We start from the raw sequence: 20209 nt of genomic DNA on the forward strand, positions 1-20209 counted from the left end.
GTGCAAGCCAAAAAAAAAACATGATTAGAAACGAAATACCCTATCAATTGAGCGCGGAGGCAAAAGATTCATAATTGACCTGCACACACAAATGGTAGGTGAGGAGGTAGCATCGTCAGATTCAGAAGATGAAGGCGAAAGTGACGACGAAGGAAAGAGGAGAATGGAATTGGACAAAGGAGTATTGACACCAGAAGGAGGATCGAACGACAAAGACCTAGACTCGGTGAATGGCCTTCTCCACTGGCAGATAGAAGACTACGAATTGTTCCGACTTGTAATATGCTAAGGGTCGACGAAGGTGAGAAAAAAGATGAAACTGAGTGTCCGAAGGAATACAGAGGAGCAGATGACGCAAAGGAGGTTACGGCTGAAGAAGGGAAGGACATACAATACAAACCAGAAAAAAGAAAAATTCCACCGTCCAGTACACAGTGAACGGATCGCACAGGAAGAAAAGAATGCATCGCACCATAAAATTACTTGAAGGGTGTTGACAGCAAGGAAATAAGCTAGATGCGCGACAACCGCAGGCACAGTGGGCGACGGAGGTGACACAGAAAAGACATAAGGCGTGGCATGACAAACTCAACAGGTTTCAGCCGGGGCAGTTAGTACTCAAATACGACGGTTGAAATGAAATCAAACAGGAAAGGTTTAAGGTCAGATGGGTAGGACCATACCAGATTCGGAAGGTCGGCGACAATGGAGCAATAAAATTGTGGACTTTGGATAGACAAGAAGTGCCTTAGCTAGTCAACAAATCGAAGCTAAAGATGTACTATGCCAGGAAGATTCTGTCGTCGTCGTCGAATGACCAAGCCCGGCAGTCTCCTTCGTTGTCACAGTATGGTGAAAAGTCTGGAGGGAAAATTGAAGAATGGTATTTTTTGTATTTCCAAAAAAAAAAAAAAAAAATTTAAAATTTAAAAAAATAAAATAAAAAGAGGGATTTTCCCGCAGACTACGTCCCGAGGATAGCATGTCTGTGGACTAAGTCCCGACTATCCGCGAAGTCCTTTCTTCTGCGGAGTTGTTTTTCCTCCTCTGTCCGCGAAGTCTTCTCAGCTTTTTGCGGAGCTTTTTTCCTTCCCGCGGAGCTTTTCCCTGTTCTTCCGCTTTGTGTTTGGGTCTATCGAAAGATTGTGTACCACTACCTCTAAAAAAAGTGTCTCCGCAGGCACTTTCCCGCAAGGTGTCCCGTGGACCCCCTTCCCCACAGCTGTCTCTAGCCCGTGGACATTATATTTCCGCAGACTTCCATTTTCCGCTCGTGAGCCTTCACCTTCCGCGGAGTACTTTCTCACTGTTGGACTTTGTTATTGTTCCCAACCGCAGATTTCATTTCTTTCCCACGGCATTTGGTGTCTCCCCGCGGACTTTATTGTCTTCCTCAACTGTGTTTCCCACGGACTACTTTTTCTTTTCGCATGCATTGGTGTTCCCGTGGAAGCTTCTTATTTCCCACGGACTTCTATTCTTTCACGTGTTAGTGCATCCATGGAGTTTGTTCCCATCTCCCGCAGATTGCCTTGCTTGCTCGCAGGCACTTATTGTTTTTCCACGGATGGGTGGCTGTTGGCGGTGTGAGTTTTGTCTCCGTGGATAGTCTTTTTTCCACGGATGCTCTTATTCTCCCCGCAGCTTAGACCTCTTCTTTTCGCATGCACCATTTCCTGTTGTTCGCGGTGGCATCTTCTCCTCCGCAATGGCGTTCTATTCTACCACGGTGGCTACCTCTATCTCCCACAGACGGGATGCCTATTGTTATCTACATCGGTGACGACTTCACGCAAGTTGTTTTTCTGCAGGGTTACACTATGCTTCCGCAGAGGTATGTTGAGTTCGGCAGTCGATGTTTAAATCTCGTATAATAAGCTTTCAATCTCCACGGATAAATCTTAAAGCAACAGGAAGGGAGCCATTCCATACGGTTAGGAACTGGAGAGGGAGAAGAAGATTGTAGTACAGTAGGAAGGTGACTGGAGGTTTTTTTTTTTTAAAAAAAATGACGACAGATTGAAGCAGTTCAGAATGAGTAGCGCAGGTGCCAAAAGGAAGCAGAAACATCAGCGGTTGCCAGAAAAAGTATCAAATCAAAAGAAAATGACAGAAATAGTGTGTTCCATGCAATTTTGTATGAGTTTCGGAGTGCTAATTTGGTCTTGGCGGCGAGGGGCACTGCGCCTCGACCCCGCCGGGGGCGTTGCACCCTAGACCCTCAGTTGTTGCGGATATCAGTCGTGAAGTGTGACCAGTTGAGAAGACTTGAAGCTGCTACAGGCATGGAGTGTCTGTGTACCAGAGGTACTGGGAGTAGGTGTTGGCCGAGAGGCTGTCTTGGTGGATGCGTAGAGAGCTCGGGAGGAGCTGATCATCCAGTTGGAGGAAGTGCAACGACACTTGGCTCAGGGTACCAAGGAGTTGAAAACAGAGAAAGCAACACAGGTGGCTATCAAGGTCAGCTTGATTAAGGAGGCAGTATTGTGTTAGCAGAGGCTATAGGCACGGGACGAAGGTGAAAGTGATGTGTTAGAAGCAGATTTATCTTGTTGTAATTAGTCCGTTAATGTATTTTGTTTGTTAATTTGTCTCAGATATTTTGTAACTGTCGTCCGGAGATGACTTTTTCTTTTAAGGGGGATGATGTCGTCGATAAATATTGTGTAGCCAACGAGTTGATGTCGTCAATAGAAACTGTGTCAGTCGACTTGATTGTCGTCGGTGTTTTTGTATTCTGTAGCCGATGTAGTCGGTAAAGATTTTGTAGATGACGGGTAAATAGTTTGTAGCAGACATAATGTTTTGTAGCCGACGGACTCCTTCGGGAAGGTTCGGCGGAAAGTATTTATACCCCGTCTGGGATCATTGTAAAGCATCTTACCGGAGGAAGCATAATGTAATGTTCTGGCATATGCAAATAATCTAAGGAGTTTTGTTGTTCATATATTCATTGTCTGTGTGCATTTCTTAATTAACCTATGTGGTAAACACAGTCTGCCCTTCCCAAAATTGCTTGTTCTCAAGGAATTCAATATTTTCTAATTGTAATTTGATCATAGTCCTGCAACAATGATTTCAATTTTGAGATTAGTTAGTTATAAATTTAAATATAAATATTACAAGCTTAGATTTAAATTACTAAGAATGATTTTAAATAAGGAACTTATCTTGATGTAGTGTTTCTTTCTGGATGAGTAAACCTTCAAAGATGTAGAGTTTTGTCTTAATTCATTTATACGAATTACAACATTCATTAGAATGTCCTCTTAACTTCAACACTCACTAAGAATGCCCTTGATCCAATCTTGACAAAATGTTGTTAATCTTCACACTTTCTAAAAATGTTCATGATACTCAATACTCCTTAAGAACGTCCTTACTTTTGACACTCACTAAGAAACATAAACTAGGATATATGAAAACACAAAGCATGTACAAAATATATATACGTTTTGTCTTAATTCATTTATACGAATTACAACATTCATTAGAATGTCCTCTTAACTTCAACACTCACTAAGAATGCCCTTGATCCAATCTTGACAAAATGTTGTTAATCTTCACACTTTCTAAAAATGTTCATGATACTCAATACTCCTTAAGAACGTCCTTACTTTTGACACTCACTAAGAAACATAAACTAGGATATATGAAAACACAAAGCATGTACAAAATATATATACGTTAGTGTATGAAGAAACGATGTAGACACAAAGTATTGACATTAATGCATGAAGACACAACGCAGACACAAAGCATACACATTTTAAAAGCTTTTGTAGATTCATTCCTTGAATTATAATTTTTGTGTTGTCGGAGTTGGTGGTGACTAGCTCCTTGACAAATAGACCTATATCGTATGTTAGTAATCCAACCATGATAAGAATATTATTCAAAATCTTGTTAGTCATTAAAATATAAGACCCTAGTTCCCAATTTAATCCCTTTCTTAAGGAGAGGTTGTGATCAGATGCTTAGCTCCTGGGGGAGTGCTTCCTGGAGCTCTAATTAATAGAACAACGCTCCACAAAGCACCATCTTCTCACAATACTTCTCACTTTAAAACCTTATGGATAATCAATCTTGATGTATCCATCCTTCCTAGGAGGGAGTTCTTCCTCATCCTAGGCCTTATCGATACCCACTTTGGGTGTATCCATCCTTACATATGCATATGTTTTTCCTTAACAGTCTATACTGTACTTTAGAGAATACTTGATTCCCTGCCTCACTTCCTTAAGATTATTCCCTTAGGGTCCGTTTGGTTCGTGGAATTTAAAAAACCCAGATTTCTACAAACCTTGGTTTAGCCAAATCAAGGTTTTGTATATCTTCATTCCAATTTTTGGGATTTTACTGAAACCATTTGCTTCACTCGGAAGATGCATGTGAAGACACATTTTTATGCCTAAGCTTGGAGTTAAAGGAAATTTTCAAAAAGTAGTCCAATCTATTGTTTTTACACTGCTTAAAAAACAAAACCAGGTTTTGATTTTCAATTCCTACTTTTTTTAGGAAGTTGGAAAACTTGGTTTTGAGGCAAAATTGGAAATCCCGTATGCTAATTCCATTTTGCAAATTTTGAAACAAATGCACAAATTTTCAAATCCAAGTTTTGAAAAAGCCAATTCTTGTCATCTTCCAGGAACCAAACGGACCCTTACAGAATATCTTGCGAAGTCCTTCAAAGAGGTTAGCTCTCTGCCTTAATTCCTTATCGGAATTATTATTGTTCTCTTGTAAGTGGTTACTTAGAGCAGTCTATTTCTTCCTTATTTCTTGATTAATGCCTTACTAGAGTCCAGAGGATGATTTACTTCTTCAATAGAATCCTTATGATTCACTTCTTCAATAGGATCCTTATAATGTCGAGTACACACCTTTAGTTCTCGTAGTGACTATAAATATCACCCCATACCTTTTGAATTGGTGATGACTAACTTGTTTTGGAGTGGGTTCCACCTCATCTAGTCATGGTTGAATGATCCACCTTTTCCATTAACTTTCTTTTCAAAATGATGTCAGTCCATGTAATGTATTATCCTCCACCGCTTTTGGAAAACTAATTTAGTTTGACTTGGTTTTTTTTTACCTAATTTCCATCATATATATTACACAAGTGTATAGCATTGGACGAGCCCTCTTTTTTAACAGATATTTCTTTAGTTATAATGAACGTGAGGTCAACGTGGCATGATGAGCTCGACCTTTATAATATTTTTATTAATTCCTTTGGACATGTCTTCAAAATACTATTTACACCTTTCTCTTGATGCTCATTTCATCCCAAAAACCTCTTTTGAAAGTTCACGTGAATGGATTGCTATGATTTCTGATAATTTATCTCCTTTCATTATCTTTGTAATTCTTTCTATTCATAAGTTGTCTTCTATTTAATAAACCTGTGCTCCATATCTTTCCTCTGAATTGTTTCTCTTTTGATAAAGAGTTATGGTATTTTGGACAGAATAATAGTATTCATCCCTATATTGGATATCATTAATCTATGTGCTAATTTGACATAGATGTTGTTGATGATGTGTGTGGCAGAAGATATTAGAAAAAGTGAACTGCCATTCTTGGTCTCTATCCACTGGCTTTGTTCAAAATTGTTGTTTATCAAATTCTTTGAAATCATACTAGTGTTATTTCTACATGCCTTAGGTTCATGTTGAGAATGGTATGACAATTAAGACTAGTTGTTTTCTTTTGTTCTTTCCAAGTTATTGCTGTTGTGATTCCCAATTCCATGTTTAGCATCTCTTCTACCTATCCACCATTGTCTAGAAGGGGCTATTACCATTACATCTATGTACAAAATCTATATATCTATTCTGCATCCTGAAACTATTATGTTTAATACAGTGCTTGTAATTCTCCATTCCATCTCATATTTTCCATTGGGATTTGTATTTGTCATAGCATTGGGCATTGAAGTTGTTAGTGATTCAAATCTAGTAACTAGTGACTAAGATCGTGCATTGCCTTCTTGAATTATAACCACCATATACTTCTTGGTTTATAAACAACGCTTATGCTCTTATTGTCAAATTTGGGCTTATTGATTGGAGGTCATGTTGCATATTGATAGGCTCGTGGCTGTTAAGGGTCGAATTTGTTTAGCATTGACAAAACTCATAGTGCATTGTTGTTTTGGAAGCCCATGTGAGAACCTTGTGTTGAAGGATTACGACTCCCTGTGAAAAGTATGCACAATGGTTTTCTTTCAGCAATTTATTTCCCTTATTTCTACTTCCACTCACTAGGCTCGGTGATAGAGCTTTTATCAAATGGGGTCGATCAATCTGCTACACAAATCTATTATGGCGTATTCACCATGAAATGGAGTTTCAATGTCGTCTTTATTTTTTCTTTTCTTTTTATTGGGAAGAATATGTCTGTATGTTAACTATTATTCCCTTCTATCTGACTGCGATGAGATTTTATCTTATTGCGATAGGATTTGGAAGATACACATGGCAGAAGAGTTCCAGTAAATATTTTTTGAAAATTATCAATAACAATCCATTCCAAGGTGAAGCGCAAGGTCTTCATAAACTTTGGCAATAATATTTGTTTCAAATATTTTCTTGTGCTGGTCATATGAAATTACAACCATACAATTGAAAACTTCACTTATATGTAAGCAACAACCAATACTCTTTCAGGACAAAAAAATTTAGTAAATAAATGCCTCTACGGAGGTATACTATATATTGCTTCCATTCTTTATATTTGATGGTAGTATGTCTTTCCCAGAAATTACAAATGACTCGCGTGGGTGGATCCACCATTTTGTTTCAATAATAATCATCTTTGAGAAAACTTCTGTAATTTTAAAAAATTTTGTCCCAATTTTACAGGATGGCAAGATCGAAGCTCTGATACCACTATAATGTCTCTTGTCCGATCTTATGGTATTTGGGACTGATTCTACACTATTTGGTCTGATGTGTATTATATATATCTGTGTGTGTGTGTGTGTGTGTTATGGATGATATGAGCATTCTTTGTATTTGGAAGATTGAGTACATTGATACAAATATATGTTGATATGTGGCTGCCTCTGCAATCTCAGAAAATAAATGCAAAAAATCTTCTATTGTTATCAGATTTGAATCCTCACATTAATCTGTTACTGCCCCTTTTTATCATTTCCTTCCTAAGCTATCTGCATTCCCTAAAAATATATTCCCCTTTTATATCTCTTCCATGATCTATTCTTGAATGGTGACATCCTTAGGATGTAATAGATATGTCTTAATTAAGTTTATATCTAAAACTTATTTAGTTATAATATATATTAAATTTAGTTATTATTTATCTAATTTCAAATCTAATTTTATAGTTATTATTTATATTAATATTCAGATATGGTTATTTATTCATTAAATCTTTTTTTTATAGATGAAATATTATATTAAATTATATAATATTATTAAAATGCTTTCTTTCATCGTATACTAATAATCTGGATGATAATATATTATAGGGTATTATTTTTATTATTTTAATCAACATAATAATTATTACAATTATAATTATATTTTATTTATTAATATTTTATAATCTTATATTTAACTATATTATTAAAATCCATCTCAGAAATGGGGACATTACATAGCTACAGTTAGATAAAATTGTGGCTATATATAATTATATATGAGATAAAATTACATATATGATATAAGTTTATTATGTGAGAGAAATTAATATAATAATTGTATGTGTGTGTGTATATATATAACTATGATTATATTTATTATTATATTAATTATCAAATCAATGAATAGACATGTCCCATGAAGGGACATGTCTCTTATCATTTTCTCATTATAAATAAGGGGCTGCTGCCATTTGGAACACACATACCAAATATTATGGCAGTGCTTAGTACATTGCCAGCGACCCTCCGAAAACTAACATGGTATCAAAGCCATGTTCCTTCTATAAAATCTAAACAGCTTGAAGGTGGATCAACAAAAGATTTCACAGAGATAATAATGGGAAAATTTACAAAGCAGCAGCGATGAAAATAAGAATCGCCTGTCTGTCCAAAACAAACACAGTGAATGCAAATAAAAGGAGGTTTAAACAAGCAGAAAGAAGAGTTTCTCAAGCATTGATATGTATTATCAAAATCAAAAGTCATTGCAAGGTTTAAGTGCAGGAAATAGAGAATGGGTTCTACACGTGCTAGTTGAAGTGAAAGGTGTTTACGTTGTTCAAATACTAAAATTCAGATAAAGAGTTGAGTAAAGATCTGGTTTGTGCTGGAATTTTTTGACACAGCTGAGATAATTACTCATCCATCTTTGTCCATATGCATCAAACGAGGGTCTCAATGTATTCAACATTTCCAATATGCATATGATCTCTATTGGTGGAGAGAGATAAGATCGCATTCCTCACCGCTAGTCTTGATTCGTAATGAAATTTACGTTGTGCGACTCTCTGTTTGAGAAGGACTCCTATTAATATTTTGGATACTCTTCCCTATTACCGTAACCATTGGAAATTGGCATACCATTTCTTGATTTCACATGCCACAATAAAGTACACAAATCATTCAAGATGTTGCAAATCTTTTGTAATGGTTCAATCAAATTAAGCCTTGTATGGCCACATATGGAGGATTTCTTGCCAAGAGAAGCCAAGACATTCAGCAAAGTGGAGATGAAAACAAAGATTTTCTCAACACCTTGCTGGATTCAAGAGGTGAGGACCTTGCATAGTACAATTTTACGGAGTGTCAGGCACATAGACTGTAGAACAAGCTGATTTCATTGATCGAGCCTTGACTGGAGCCACTGGTAACGCTGATCCAAACTAACAATGTGTGGTTTGGGGAAGCCTTTGGACATTGACCCGATAATCATTAAACACTCTCTAAGCCATCAAATCCCAATAAGCAACAGTTGAAATAGAAAGAAAGAAAATAAAATGATACCTGATAATTCTAAAGAAAAGGGACCTGATTACTATTGATGGGACTGCGGCCGATATTTGATGCATGTTGAATTGATAATAAATTGAATAAACTACAGATAATAAAAAAAATAAGAAGTAGATGGAAGCATATGATTATAAAGTGTCAAAGGCATGAGACACCAATCAAATCATGGTGGGTATAAGGTATGTCTTATTTCTAATATTCATTTCATAAATATGTGATTATAATTAAAGATACATGTGGTAATATATATATATATATATATATATATATATATATATATATTACCATGCCTATATACATACATATATATACATATACACATATATATATACATACATATATATATACACACATATATATATATATATACATACATACATACATACATATATATATATATATATATATATATGTATGTATGTATGTATGTATATATATATATATATATATATATATATATATATATATATATATATATATATATATATATATATATATATATATATATATGTGTATGTATATAGATATATATATATATATATATATATATATATATGAATGAATTTATATTACCAATATCATGAAATCTTTAAAATAGAAAAGTTATAGTAATAATAAATGATATTTTATGAGATCAATATAATATCTTATGGGAGAGATTGATCTAAGGATAACAGTGAGAATGATATAATCACCATTAGACTGACACAACTATGTTTACTATAATCTCTATAATGTTGATGTGTAAGATTAATGATCTTCATTTGACCAATGTGGCTAAGACTAAGGATTCTCCAAAAAATGTCGGAATAATGTGACAAATTTAATAAGTGTGTGCAAAATATAAAAGATATAAATAGTTTAAAATTATAACTTCAGAGGGAGTATTTATATTAGCATTAAGAGGACAGACCAAGAAGTACAAAAGATTGCATCAAAGATGTTGATATGCAGATAAGTATTTCCTTGAGTATTACATTTATATATTCATTTTAGTCTCTCTTATTCATATTTCTATACATAAGAGTTATTTGCCTTGATCTTTTCCTCCGAGAATGTTCTTGCAGGAAAAGGGAGATTGATATAAGATTCAAAGGGAGTTAGACACTTCATCAGAGGCCCAACATTGGGTAAGGAGATTAGAAGCTTGATGTTCAAAGAGTCTGACACATCTGTCTGAAGGAGCAAATAGAGGATATGATTCAACCTTCGGTGATTCAGAGGGAGTAAACCATGTTGAGATTGATTCTCCAGTGATCATTAAGTTGTAGCATTCAAGAGGATTGTGATTCATGAATATACCTCGTGACTATGAATTTTAATGGGCCTACCCCCTATGTACATCATGAAGAAGTGACGACTTCCAAATGATGTCACTTGTATTTGCAGAAGTTATTAAAAGGCGACAATCTTACAATAACTTAATTTTCTATTATGATGGATATCTTACAATATCTATGTACATCATGATAGAGTATACTTTTGCATGTTGAATGTTTATATGGTAAGCATTATGAGAATGCGTGTGCACATACCTTATAAACATTTTTTGAGTATATGGTGAATGTTATGCAAATTGATATTCTAGAGGCCATTACACAGAGTGCATGGTGAATATCATACGACTTGATGTTTTGGAGGCCATTACTCACAATACTTGGTGAATATCTTGCATCTTATTCTGGAGGTCATTACTCAAAGAGTATCTGGTCAATATCATATATTAAAATTCTAGAGACCAATACTCAATTGTGATATCAAAATGGTGAATATCATATGTTGATGTTTCGCAAACTATTACCTTATTGAGTACATGGTGAATATCAAGTGTTGATATTCTAGAGACCATTACTCAGAGTATTTGGTGAATATCATATGTTGATATTCTGAAGGCCAATACTCGTGATATGAAATGTGATATCAAAATAGTAGAAATCTTCTAATCAAAGATTTCCTTAATGTGTCATTTGTCAAGATTGTCAATGGTGTAATATATGTTTTGTGTTTATCCTCCCAAGCTAAGAGGGAGTGTTGATGTTTGGTAGCTACAGTCAGATAAAACTATGGCTATATATAATTATATATGAGATATAATTACATATAAGATATAAGTTTATTATGTGAGAGATTAATATAATGATTATATATATAACTATGATTTATTTTTTATTATATTAATTATCAAATCAATGAATAGATATGTCCCATGAAGGGACATGTCTTTTGTTATCATTTTCTCATTATAAATAAGAGGTCGCTGCCATTTGGAACACACCTACCAAATATGATGGCAGTGCTTAATACATTGGCAGTGACCCTCCAAAAACTAACACTTGGAGACTTTGAAAAGGAAATAGTAACCTAAGGCTCCTTCAACTTATCTCAAGTTTTCATCCCTTGGTCAATTAAATCAAAAACCACTATAAATTAGGATCCTCATTAATAGTTTTTGAATAGTGCAAATTCAAAAACATTGCATGAGTTGATAGTTGACACACAAGACCATGATGAATTTGCCACATAACAAGGGAACTTTTTTAGCTAACTTTGATTAATACAAAAACAAAAAAAATATTGATTGACAACAAAACAAACAATAAGGTTAAAAAGTCAATTTTTATATGTATAGCAACAAGGTATTAATTGAGTTGTAAATAGAATTTTTTTTTTAAAAAAGATATCTACAATCAACCTCTTTTCTCAAAAAAAAAAAAAAACCCATATAGGTAATGAGATCATAAGTCACAAGCAATGATCTACCCATTGCGAGAACATAATAAGCCATACCCTCTACGATGTTGAGTTGATTCATCTATGGTGTTCATTGCTTCCCAAAGAAGTGGAATTGGAACCCAATGTGGAGGATATTTAAAGCGTGCGACATCCAAAATAAGGGCCATGTCTTTTTCAGCATGATATCCACCGATAGGAGAAAAATGACCAGATCCCGTCTGTTGACAATAGATAAAGAAAATATTTATAAAAAATGAATTATTCTAATCCATGCAACGTGGATAATAATAAACTAGAGGCCCACAAGAAGAAAAATAGCAAAGAGACTTTGCAATGAAATCTACAAAACACATTTACCTTTAAAGAGTAAGAAAATATCAAAATGAAGACCAAATCAATCTTTTCCCAAACTGTATTATAGTGTTTTATCTCTTACTCTTGATTTGGAGAGCAACTTCTTAGTTCCTACATACCATATAGAATCATTATTGCAACTTAGTTTGATATTAACAACTATTTTGATTGTTTTCCTTGATGTGCCTTGTTTTCAAATTTTTATCAATGTGGTACATTGATATTTTTTAGTTGTTCATTGTCACATCAATCGTTATACCAATACAAGAATTTTCATGTAATCATTTTCCAAGTCAAACATAAGCTATTTCTCATCTACTCAAACATTATGAAATCCCTGTCTCCCATCTTTATTAACATTGTACTTTTGAGCTCTACTTAGTATCACTATGTAGCCAACAAAATATATTTGTAACAAATCAAATGGGATACAAATTGGTGTTGAGCATTTTTCATATTATTTAAAATTCTATAATGTTCAATTTTTAACTGCCTTGCAAAGCATATGTAAGGATAAGTATCTAAATGGAAAAAATGCATATCTATTAGAGACCTAAAACAAATGTAGAATAATTGAATAATGATAAAATAAATCACTAAAGATAATAGCGTACCAAAAATAAAGTAGACTACTACTTAATACAACTGAAACTATCTATTTGTCCATTTGTCTATATAATATTAAAATCTTCATGCAGCTATGCCCTTGTAACTTTCTGGGCTCAAACAGGTTGGTATAATGGTGAAATGTGCTGCATACAGCATATAGCATACCCCAACATAATTGTTTGAACCAATGATAGAGTTTGTCAATAATGGTTCTTGTAAACATCATGTATTCCTCACTAGTAAAATGCATAAATAAGATCAAGCAATAAACTCCCAACCAACACAATTAATTTTCATGTCGATTTGAAACATACAATCTATATTCTTTAGAACATTACTAAACAGAACAAACAAGGTTTGCATTTACTTTAATTCTGCAGTCAATCAAATAAGCAAAAATATGACAAACTTAAGGATAAGATATTGACACACTCTAACAACCATGAGAATCTCTCCATATCAAGATCAACGTTTACAAGATGCTGGGTTTATGTGGTTAACTCTATCAGCCATGAGAATCTCTCCATATCGAGAACAAAGTTTAGAAGATGTGTTTATGTGGTCGAAACAAAACAAAGACAATTTGATAATAAAACATTAACTACTAGTTGAACTCAAATACCAAAAACTCACAATGAAGTTAGGAGACTTCAATCTCGTGAAAAAAAATACATTTTGTAAACTTATTGCACCTATTACAAATTTTCCTTTTTCTTAGTGTCAAAATAGGTGGTTATTTACCCCATTCCAAGAAATGCAACACAATTGCACACTGAATTTTGTTTTTTTTTTTGGAAAAAGAGGAGTAAAAATTTATTAAAATAGAAAGGATTACAACAAGGAGAGCTCAACAAGGAGCTTTATTCTAAGCAACAAGTTCATCAAATTCTTGCACCATCTCAAAGGGAAGCTGCCCCCTATCCATATATTCCAACCCAGAGTATGACGAAAAGCCATTTGGCCAAACAATCAGCAGCTCTGTTCCATTCACGAGGAATGTAAGTAAACCTAAAGAACTCAAGAGAGGTACAAAAGAGAAGAGTCTGATTAACAACAGTGACCAGCTACCAACTAACATCCTCAAGCTCCTGCGAGGAAAGCAAGTTCACCACCACTTGGGAGTCAGAATCATAGATAATCTTGCGCCATCCGCGCAAACAACACTGTTCTACACCATATAAAATGGCCTGAACCTCCATGAGATTGTTAGTGTAGTCACCCTTATGCACTAAGAAAAAGAATTTGCCACTAGAACTGCAACAAGCCACTCCCCCAATACCAGCAGGGCCTGGATTCCCCCGGGAAGAACCATCAGTGTTAATTTTCAAAAATACATGGGGGGAGGAGTCCAATGCCCTTCCCGATTCACCCGTCCTTTCCTCTATTACCAAGGCTACCTGGGCACTTTTTGATACCATTGAGCTGCAACCCCATCCTGAAGATGAAAATTAAGGCGATTGCATATAGCAAGATCATCCGGATCCATACCCCCATCTAGTGCACACTTCACTTCAATAGTTTCCTGAAGGGAATGTGAGATCTTCCACCAAAGATGCATAACACCAATCTGAACATGTTGGAAGATTAGACGATTCCTGTCCAGCCAGATATGCCACAGAATGAACGAGGGACCAGCAATCCAAGCAGCATGGAGAGGAGAAGACTTGGAGGGAGCACCGCCCAAGCGGGCCCAGAACTCGAACAAAGAGGAAGCATGCCTAGAAGAGCAACCCCAAGCACTCCACCAAATGTACCATAACTAAGTAGAAAAGGAGCAATGGAAGAACAGATGGGAGATAGACTCCTCTCCATTACCACATAAAACACAATAAGAGGGGCCCTAAAATCCACGTTTACAAAGATTATCCCACGTAAGACAGCGGTTGTGAGCCACTAGACACATGAAAAAATTGCACTTGGACCAAGAAACTTTTCTCGAAACTTGCTTCCACCAAGGGACCTCAGCATCCCCGAATAATCATCTAGTTATCTCCTAATACCCAACAGAGACTTGATATTTACTAGACAAGGTACCTCTCCAAGCCAAAACATCTGGTCCTAGCAAATAGGAACACTCCCTAGAGGCCAAAATCTGAGAAAGCTCCTGACGATCTACATTTGTGCCTGTAGGAGGCCAATCAAAAGAGTGCTTCCATCTGTAACAAACAATAAGTCCCAATTGATAAGGGGTCATGTAATGGGCCACTTTATCCCATCCAACAACATGAAAAGAATCACAGAGAGTCTGAAGATGAGGGTGCATGGATAATATGTGTGAGAATCCATCCTAAGCATCAAACCAAAACAAAGCCTCAGAACATCCCTTACATATCCAGAATAGACCTCTCTTGACTAGCACAACACCAATCTTTAGAGTATGCTAGACCATAGAGCCACGACCTTCAAGAGGAAGTGCAGAAATAGAGCAAGGATCAGCACCACGAAAATATTTATGGGTGATAATACGAGCCCAAAGTTGATGTTGTCCAAAGCACCATAGCCAATAAAGCTTAGCAGCCAATGCTTGACTACTCAAGGGAGCTGAATTTATTTTACAAGTAAATAAATAATTTTTTCATATCCATAGGGTTTTTATAAATAAACTTCCATATTGCAAGGTCAAAAACAGATTTGTTGCCATGCTTATTACCTTTAAGTCTCCAAAATGCAAGTTGTAACTCTACATGATAGCCAAAGCTCATCTAACATCACATTAAAAGAAAGTAATGTAGAGTTTCAAGGACTTCATGGCATTCAACATAACTTTTAAGCATGCATCATGGGTATTCATGGTTTCTCAATTTTGAAGAATTGAAAATGCTATCACAATGGAGTTAGATGTGAAAAGCATGTCTAAGATGAGGAAAAGAAGTGTGCAATCGTTGCATAACTCCTACAGGATATTGTTTCATGCAAAGGTAAGAAAAACATGCACAAAAGTTCAATGAAGGTATTCATTATGACTAGTTTTTGAGAGGATTTTCTATCAATTTTTCTAGAGGGTGTTTATGAAGAGTTATAGAAAGTTCATGTAGTGGAAAACAGTGGAGAGAGGGCGTTGCGACAGATAAAGAAGTTTTGTGAAAGTGCTCATCAAGCTATTATTATAGTTCATGTTTGTGATGAAGATTTATCTACATGAAGTATGCGATGGAGATATAGACAAGTTTCAAATGGTCATAAACTGCATTAGGTCCAAGTTTGTGTCATTGTTCTTTTATATTAAAGATCCTTTACAAAAAACCTTGTGTTCATTTGAGAAACTAAATGAGAGTTCCAAGCTTATTTGAGCTCTTTACGAGCAACCACACTATAAACAACAATTGGAAGACCAAGAAACACAACTTAGAATCCACCTTTTACAATAAGACAAATAAAACCAATGGAAGACCATGAGTCACAACTTAGAATTCCACAAAGATGTCCCTCTTGGGATTTGAACTAGGGTCTCCACAATGACAACTCATTGCTTCAACCAACTAAGCTAAACTGCTTGGACAGTTTGTGTCTTGTTAGAACTTTATACTACATTTTTAGTCCTTGGAAACCCATCATAACCCTTGTAAACAAGTTTTCTGCTATCAAGCAAAAAGATAGTGTTATGTATGTTCGCATTTGAGGTTTGTCAAAGACTTTCTTTTTGTGTTTCCCTGCACATTCACAACAAATGTTTGGTGCAAGGAACTTCAAGCTTTACAAGGTTGGAGCTTTGCCCCTTTCAAGAATGAGATAAGTGAAGACTGACATGGGAAGAGAAAGGATACGGTTCATGGTAAAAGTCATGACATTTCAAGCAATCATATGAGATACAAATGCCCTCCCTTGTCAAAATTATCGCCAAAAGTTGTAAACCATATACTTACAATAACTTCATGAAGAAACCTTTACAGTAGCTAGGATTAATAGTGGAATGAGTCCACAATAGAAGAGGATGTATAAGGTTCATTGTGCAGAGTCATAACATTACATGGTTGAGTGACATTATCACAAAGACTGTTGTCCCAAATCCTATCTACAATATTCTTATGCATTATCTTCAAGAGCATGAAGGTAGGAAGAGTCCTCCCAAAACTTAAATAGAAGAATGACAATTTCCAATAGATGTGTAAACATTTGTACTAGCATATGTGTTCAATTTTGTCATTGATGTCAACCCGATTAGGAGGTACATGAGTTCAGCATTGTACCTAATGTACAAAAGTATCGTATACATGTATGACAAAAGTATTCAATGTTGTCATTAATTTTCAACCCATTGAGTGCCTGAAATATGCTCAAGCAATTGAAATATGCAGGAAAGAGTATTTGAAGTTTAGAATGTAGGAAAGACTATTCGAAGTCTAGTATTTGATGCTCAAGTATTTTGATAATTTGGAAATGAATATCTAGAAGCTAACGAGGATGGGAAGCTGGTAAAGTAAGTAAGTGTGTTTGAAACCATAATGGGAGAATGCTCCCAAAAAGAAGATGGTGACTTTGCAGTTTTGGTGTTCAAAGTAATCAGATTTCCACAGTGCATTAGAATGTATATGTAAGCATATGGATTTGATTGTGTTAGTGTTTTCAGCATCAACATTTCAGATCACACTTCGTGATCCATCATCAAGATGACAGAGAGTAACAAAGATGGAGTGAAAGTAGCATACTAAACCCAACCCAAGAGATATAAGAAAAGGAGAAGAAAAGAGGACACGCAAAGCAAGGAGGGGGAAGACAACCAATAAAAAGGAAACAACAAACAACATGAAAGAAAAAAATACAAAGAGAGAGAGAGAGAGAAGGAAGAACCTAAGTGCAAATAAGAAAAGAGACAAACTACGATGTAACAAAAAAAGGAAATGCATAACTAAATATATCAAAACAAAAGAAAGAACCAAAAAAAAAACTGACACAAAATGCTCAAAGAAAATTAAAAAAATCCAAAAAGGAAACATCAATACCTAAAGAAGAAGAAGAAAGAAATCCAACACAATAATATAAATAAATAAACAAGTAAAAAAGAAGCAAAAAAAAACATAAAAGCGATAATATATACATAATACATATATATGTTGGCAATGGGTCAGCATCCCTCGCAAGGTTCATGACATGTCTAATGGCCTCCTATGTCTTCTATAAATAAGTCTAGTGGTTATATCGAGCATTAAAGGATCGAGATTTTGGCGCAATGACAACCCTAGCTTGTATCAAGTGGTATCAAAGCTTGGTCACACGTTTAAATCCACGCAGGTTGTAGCGAGTGATGCTAGGAGAGGGATCATTGGTAGTGGGTCAGTGTCCTACGCAAGGTTCACAAGATGGCTTAACTACCTCCTACATCTTCTATAAGTCTAGTGATTGTATCAAGCATTAATAGTTCAATCTCTTGGTGCAACAACAACCCTTGCTTGTAACTATATACATAGAAGAAAAGAACAACAAAACTAAAAACAAAAACAAACACAAAATTAATGAAAGCACATTAAAGAAACTCAAACAAGAAAAAACAAGACCTATAAAAAGAATTTAAAAAGTAATGAAAAAAACAACACACACACACACACACACATAAATATATAACACAAAAACAAATAAGTGGAACAAAAATAAATCAACAAATAAGCACTAATATATGTATGTATGTATATCATTGTTGTCGGATTCATACCCTAGAAGCCGGATCTAGATTCGGATTTGTGGTGATCCAGGCAAGATCTGTGCTTTTACCCTGTGGATTCGGACAGATCCATGGCCTACGAATCCAATCGCATCCACAAGGTAAAAACACGGATCCTACCCGGATCAATGCAAATCTTGCAAGACCCTACTCGAATCCTCAAGGATCAAACACAAATCCGCAAGGATCCACAGGCCAAAAGTGTTTTAAGTGGGTCCAACTTCATTTAAAATGATTTTTCCCTCCTAAGTTTAGTCTTGCCTCTTTAATAACTGAATCATGTTACAAACTTTAGTCTTGATTCTTTTATGAGTGAATCATGTTACAAACTTTAAATTCTAATGATCTATATGTCGAATTTTCATAATTTCATTTTGTAATTTAGTGATTCAATATGAATGTGTTGATTTTCTTTATAATTCTCAAAATAGATCAATGATCAAGTATAACAGATTCATAGATTCATACTATGAAATGATTTAGTTTTGATTTTGTATATTTCTTTTTTTTTGTATATATAATGCATATGTATATAGACACACACACACAAATCCTTACGAATCATAATGGGAAAAGAAAATTTAAGAATCCACAGATCTGATTCATATGTCTGAATCGACAACTAGGATATGTGAATATGCATTAAAATACACATACAAATTCACCCACAAATACATATACGTGTGAATATAAATTAAAAATGTGTGAGGAAAAAATAAGGAATAAATAAATAGACATAAAAGAAATGCACAAAAAAATTGTAACTTCAAAAAGGAAATCACAAGACCTATCCAAAAGAATACAAGAAAAAAATGAAAAGTAAAGAACAAATGAAGTAAAAATAAAATAAATCAGTTTATAAATAAATTTACACACACGTTCATCCACAAATACATTCATGCGGAAATATACAAATGAAAGAGCGTGCAAGAACACAAAAAATCAAAAAACAACCACTACTAAATAAACAAAATTCTGAAAAGAAAAAAAACGGGGGGGAAAATAGCTAACAAAGCAAGAAAGCAACTGTATGTAAATATGTATACAAAAATGTGTGTGTCTGTGTGTGTGTGTGAGTGAGTGTGTTTGTATAAGAGTACAAATAAAACTACATACCTAACCACAACCAACACTCAACACCACAACCTAAGAAAAAACAACCCAAAAAGTTCCAATGTTAGGCTCACAACAAGGAAGTGGTGACAAAAAGAAAAGGGGGGGGCAAGGAGCTAGGATCACTAAAGGAACAAGGGGGAAAGGGGAGAGAGACGAAAGGGTCAGGACAGACGAAAAAGGATTACCAAAGGAACGAGGAGAAAGAGGGGAACAAAGAACAATGAAGACCCGGAGAGTCCGATGGGAGCCAAGAGCAAACAATTTAGAAGGTGGGAAATAAAAGAAAACACAAAGAGAGGTGAGTGAAGAGCTAGGAGAAGCGAAAGGCCAAAAGGGGCGAAGCCCACATGTTACATCATTGGCTCAATTTAAAAATGTTCATATAGCCGTTGAGGTTTCATCTGAAGTCAGTTGACAGGTAAAATTAATTATGATCATGTGAAATGGTAAAATGGTTAATCGTTATAATTTCATATGAAATCGGCATGCTAGTCAACTATTATGATGATATTTTAATGTTATCTTGGAAAGTTGGTTATTCATCATGAATTCATGGAAAGTGAAATGGTGGTTTGCCGTTATGATGGTTTATGAATAATAAATTGTTATGGTAATTATGGTTATATTGAGAAATATGATATTATCATGGAGAATTTCTTCCCTACAAGAGCACGTCAAAGTCGGGGAAGCATTGTCAGAAAGGAGTTGGGCATTGGGGGCACCACCTACCATTGAGCAAATAGATGGGAGTCCTAAACCACCATGACCAAGGATGAAATGGC

At 35.1% G+C, this 20209-nt stretch overlaps 1 protein-coding gene across 8 annotated transcripts in view; it reads right to left on the reverse strand.

Moving 5' to 3' along the window:
- The window catches only part of LOC149553847 (glutathione gamma-glutamylcysteinyltransferase 1-like), a 157182-nt gene that overhangs the window by 52762 nt on the left and 84211 nt on the right, over positions 1 to 20209 (reverse strand). For 6 of the 8 annotated variants that reach the window (XM_089789204.1, XM_089789200.1, XM_089789202.1 and 3 more), the window contains one exon: positions 11747 to 11910. The exons of the other annotated variants lie outside the window; for them this stretch is intronic. In XM_089789204.1, coding sequence (XP_089645330.1) covers positions 11747 to 11910 — 164 coding nt within the window. The remainder of the gene's footprint in view (positions 1 to 11746; positions 11911 to 20209) is intronic. 8 annotated transcript variants of the gene reach the window in all.

The sequence above is a fragment of the Cupressus sempervirens genome, chromosome 6 (assembly GCF_028749045.1).
Source record: "Cupressus sempervirens isolate cs-2001-9-10 chromosome 6, ASM2874904v1, whole genome shotgun sequence".
NCBI classification, from domain to species: Eukaryota; Viridiplantae; Streptophyta; class Pinopsida; order Cupressales; family Cupressaceae; genus Cupressus; species Cupressus sempervirens.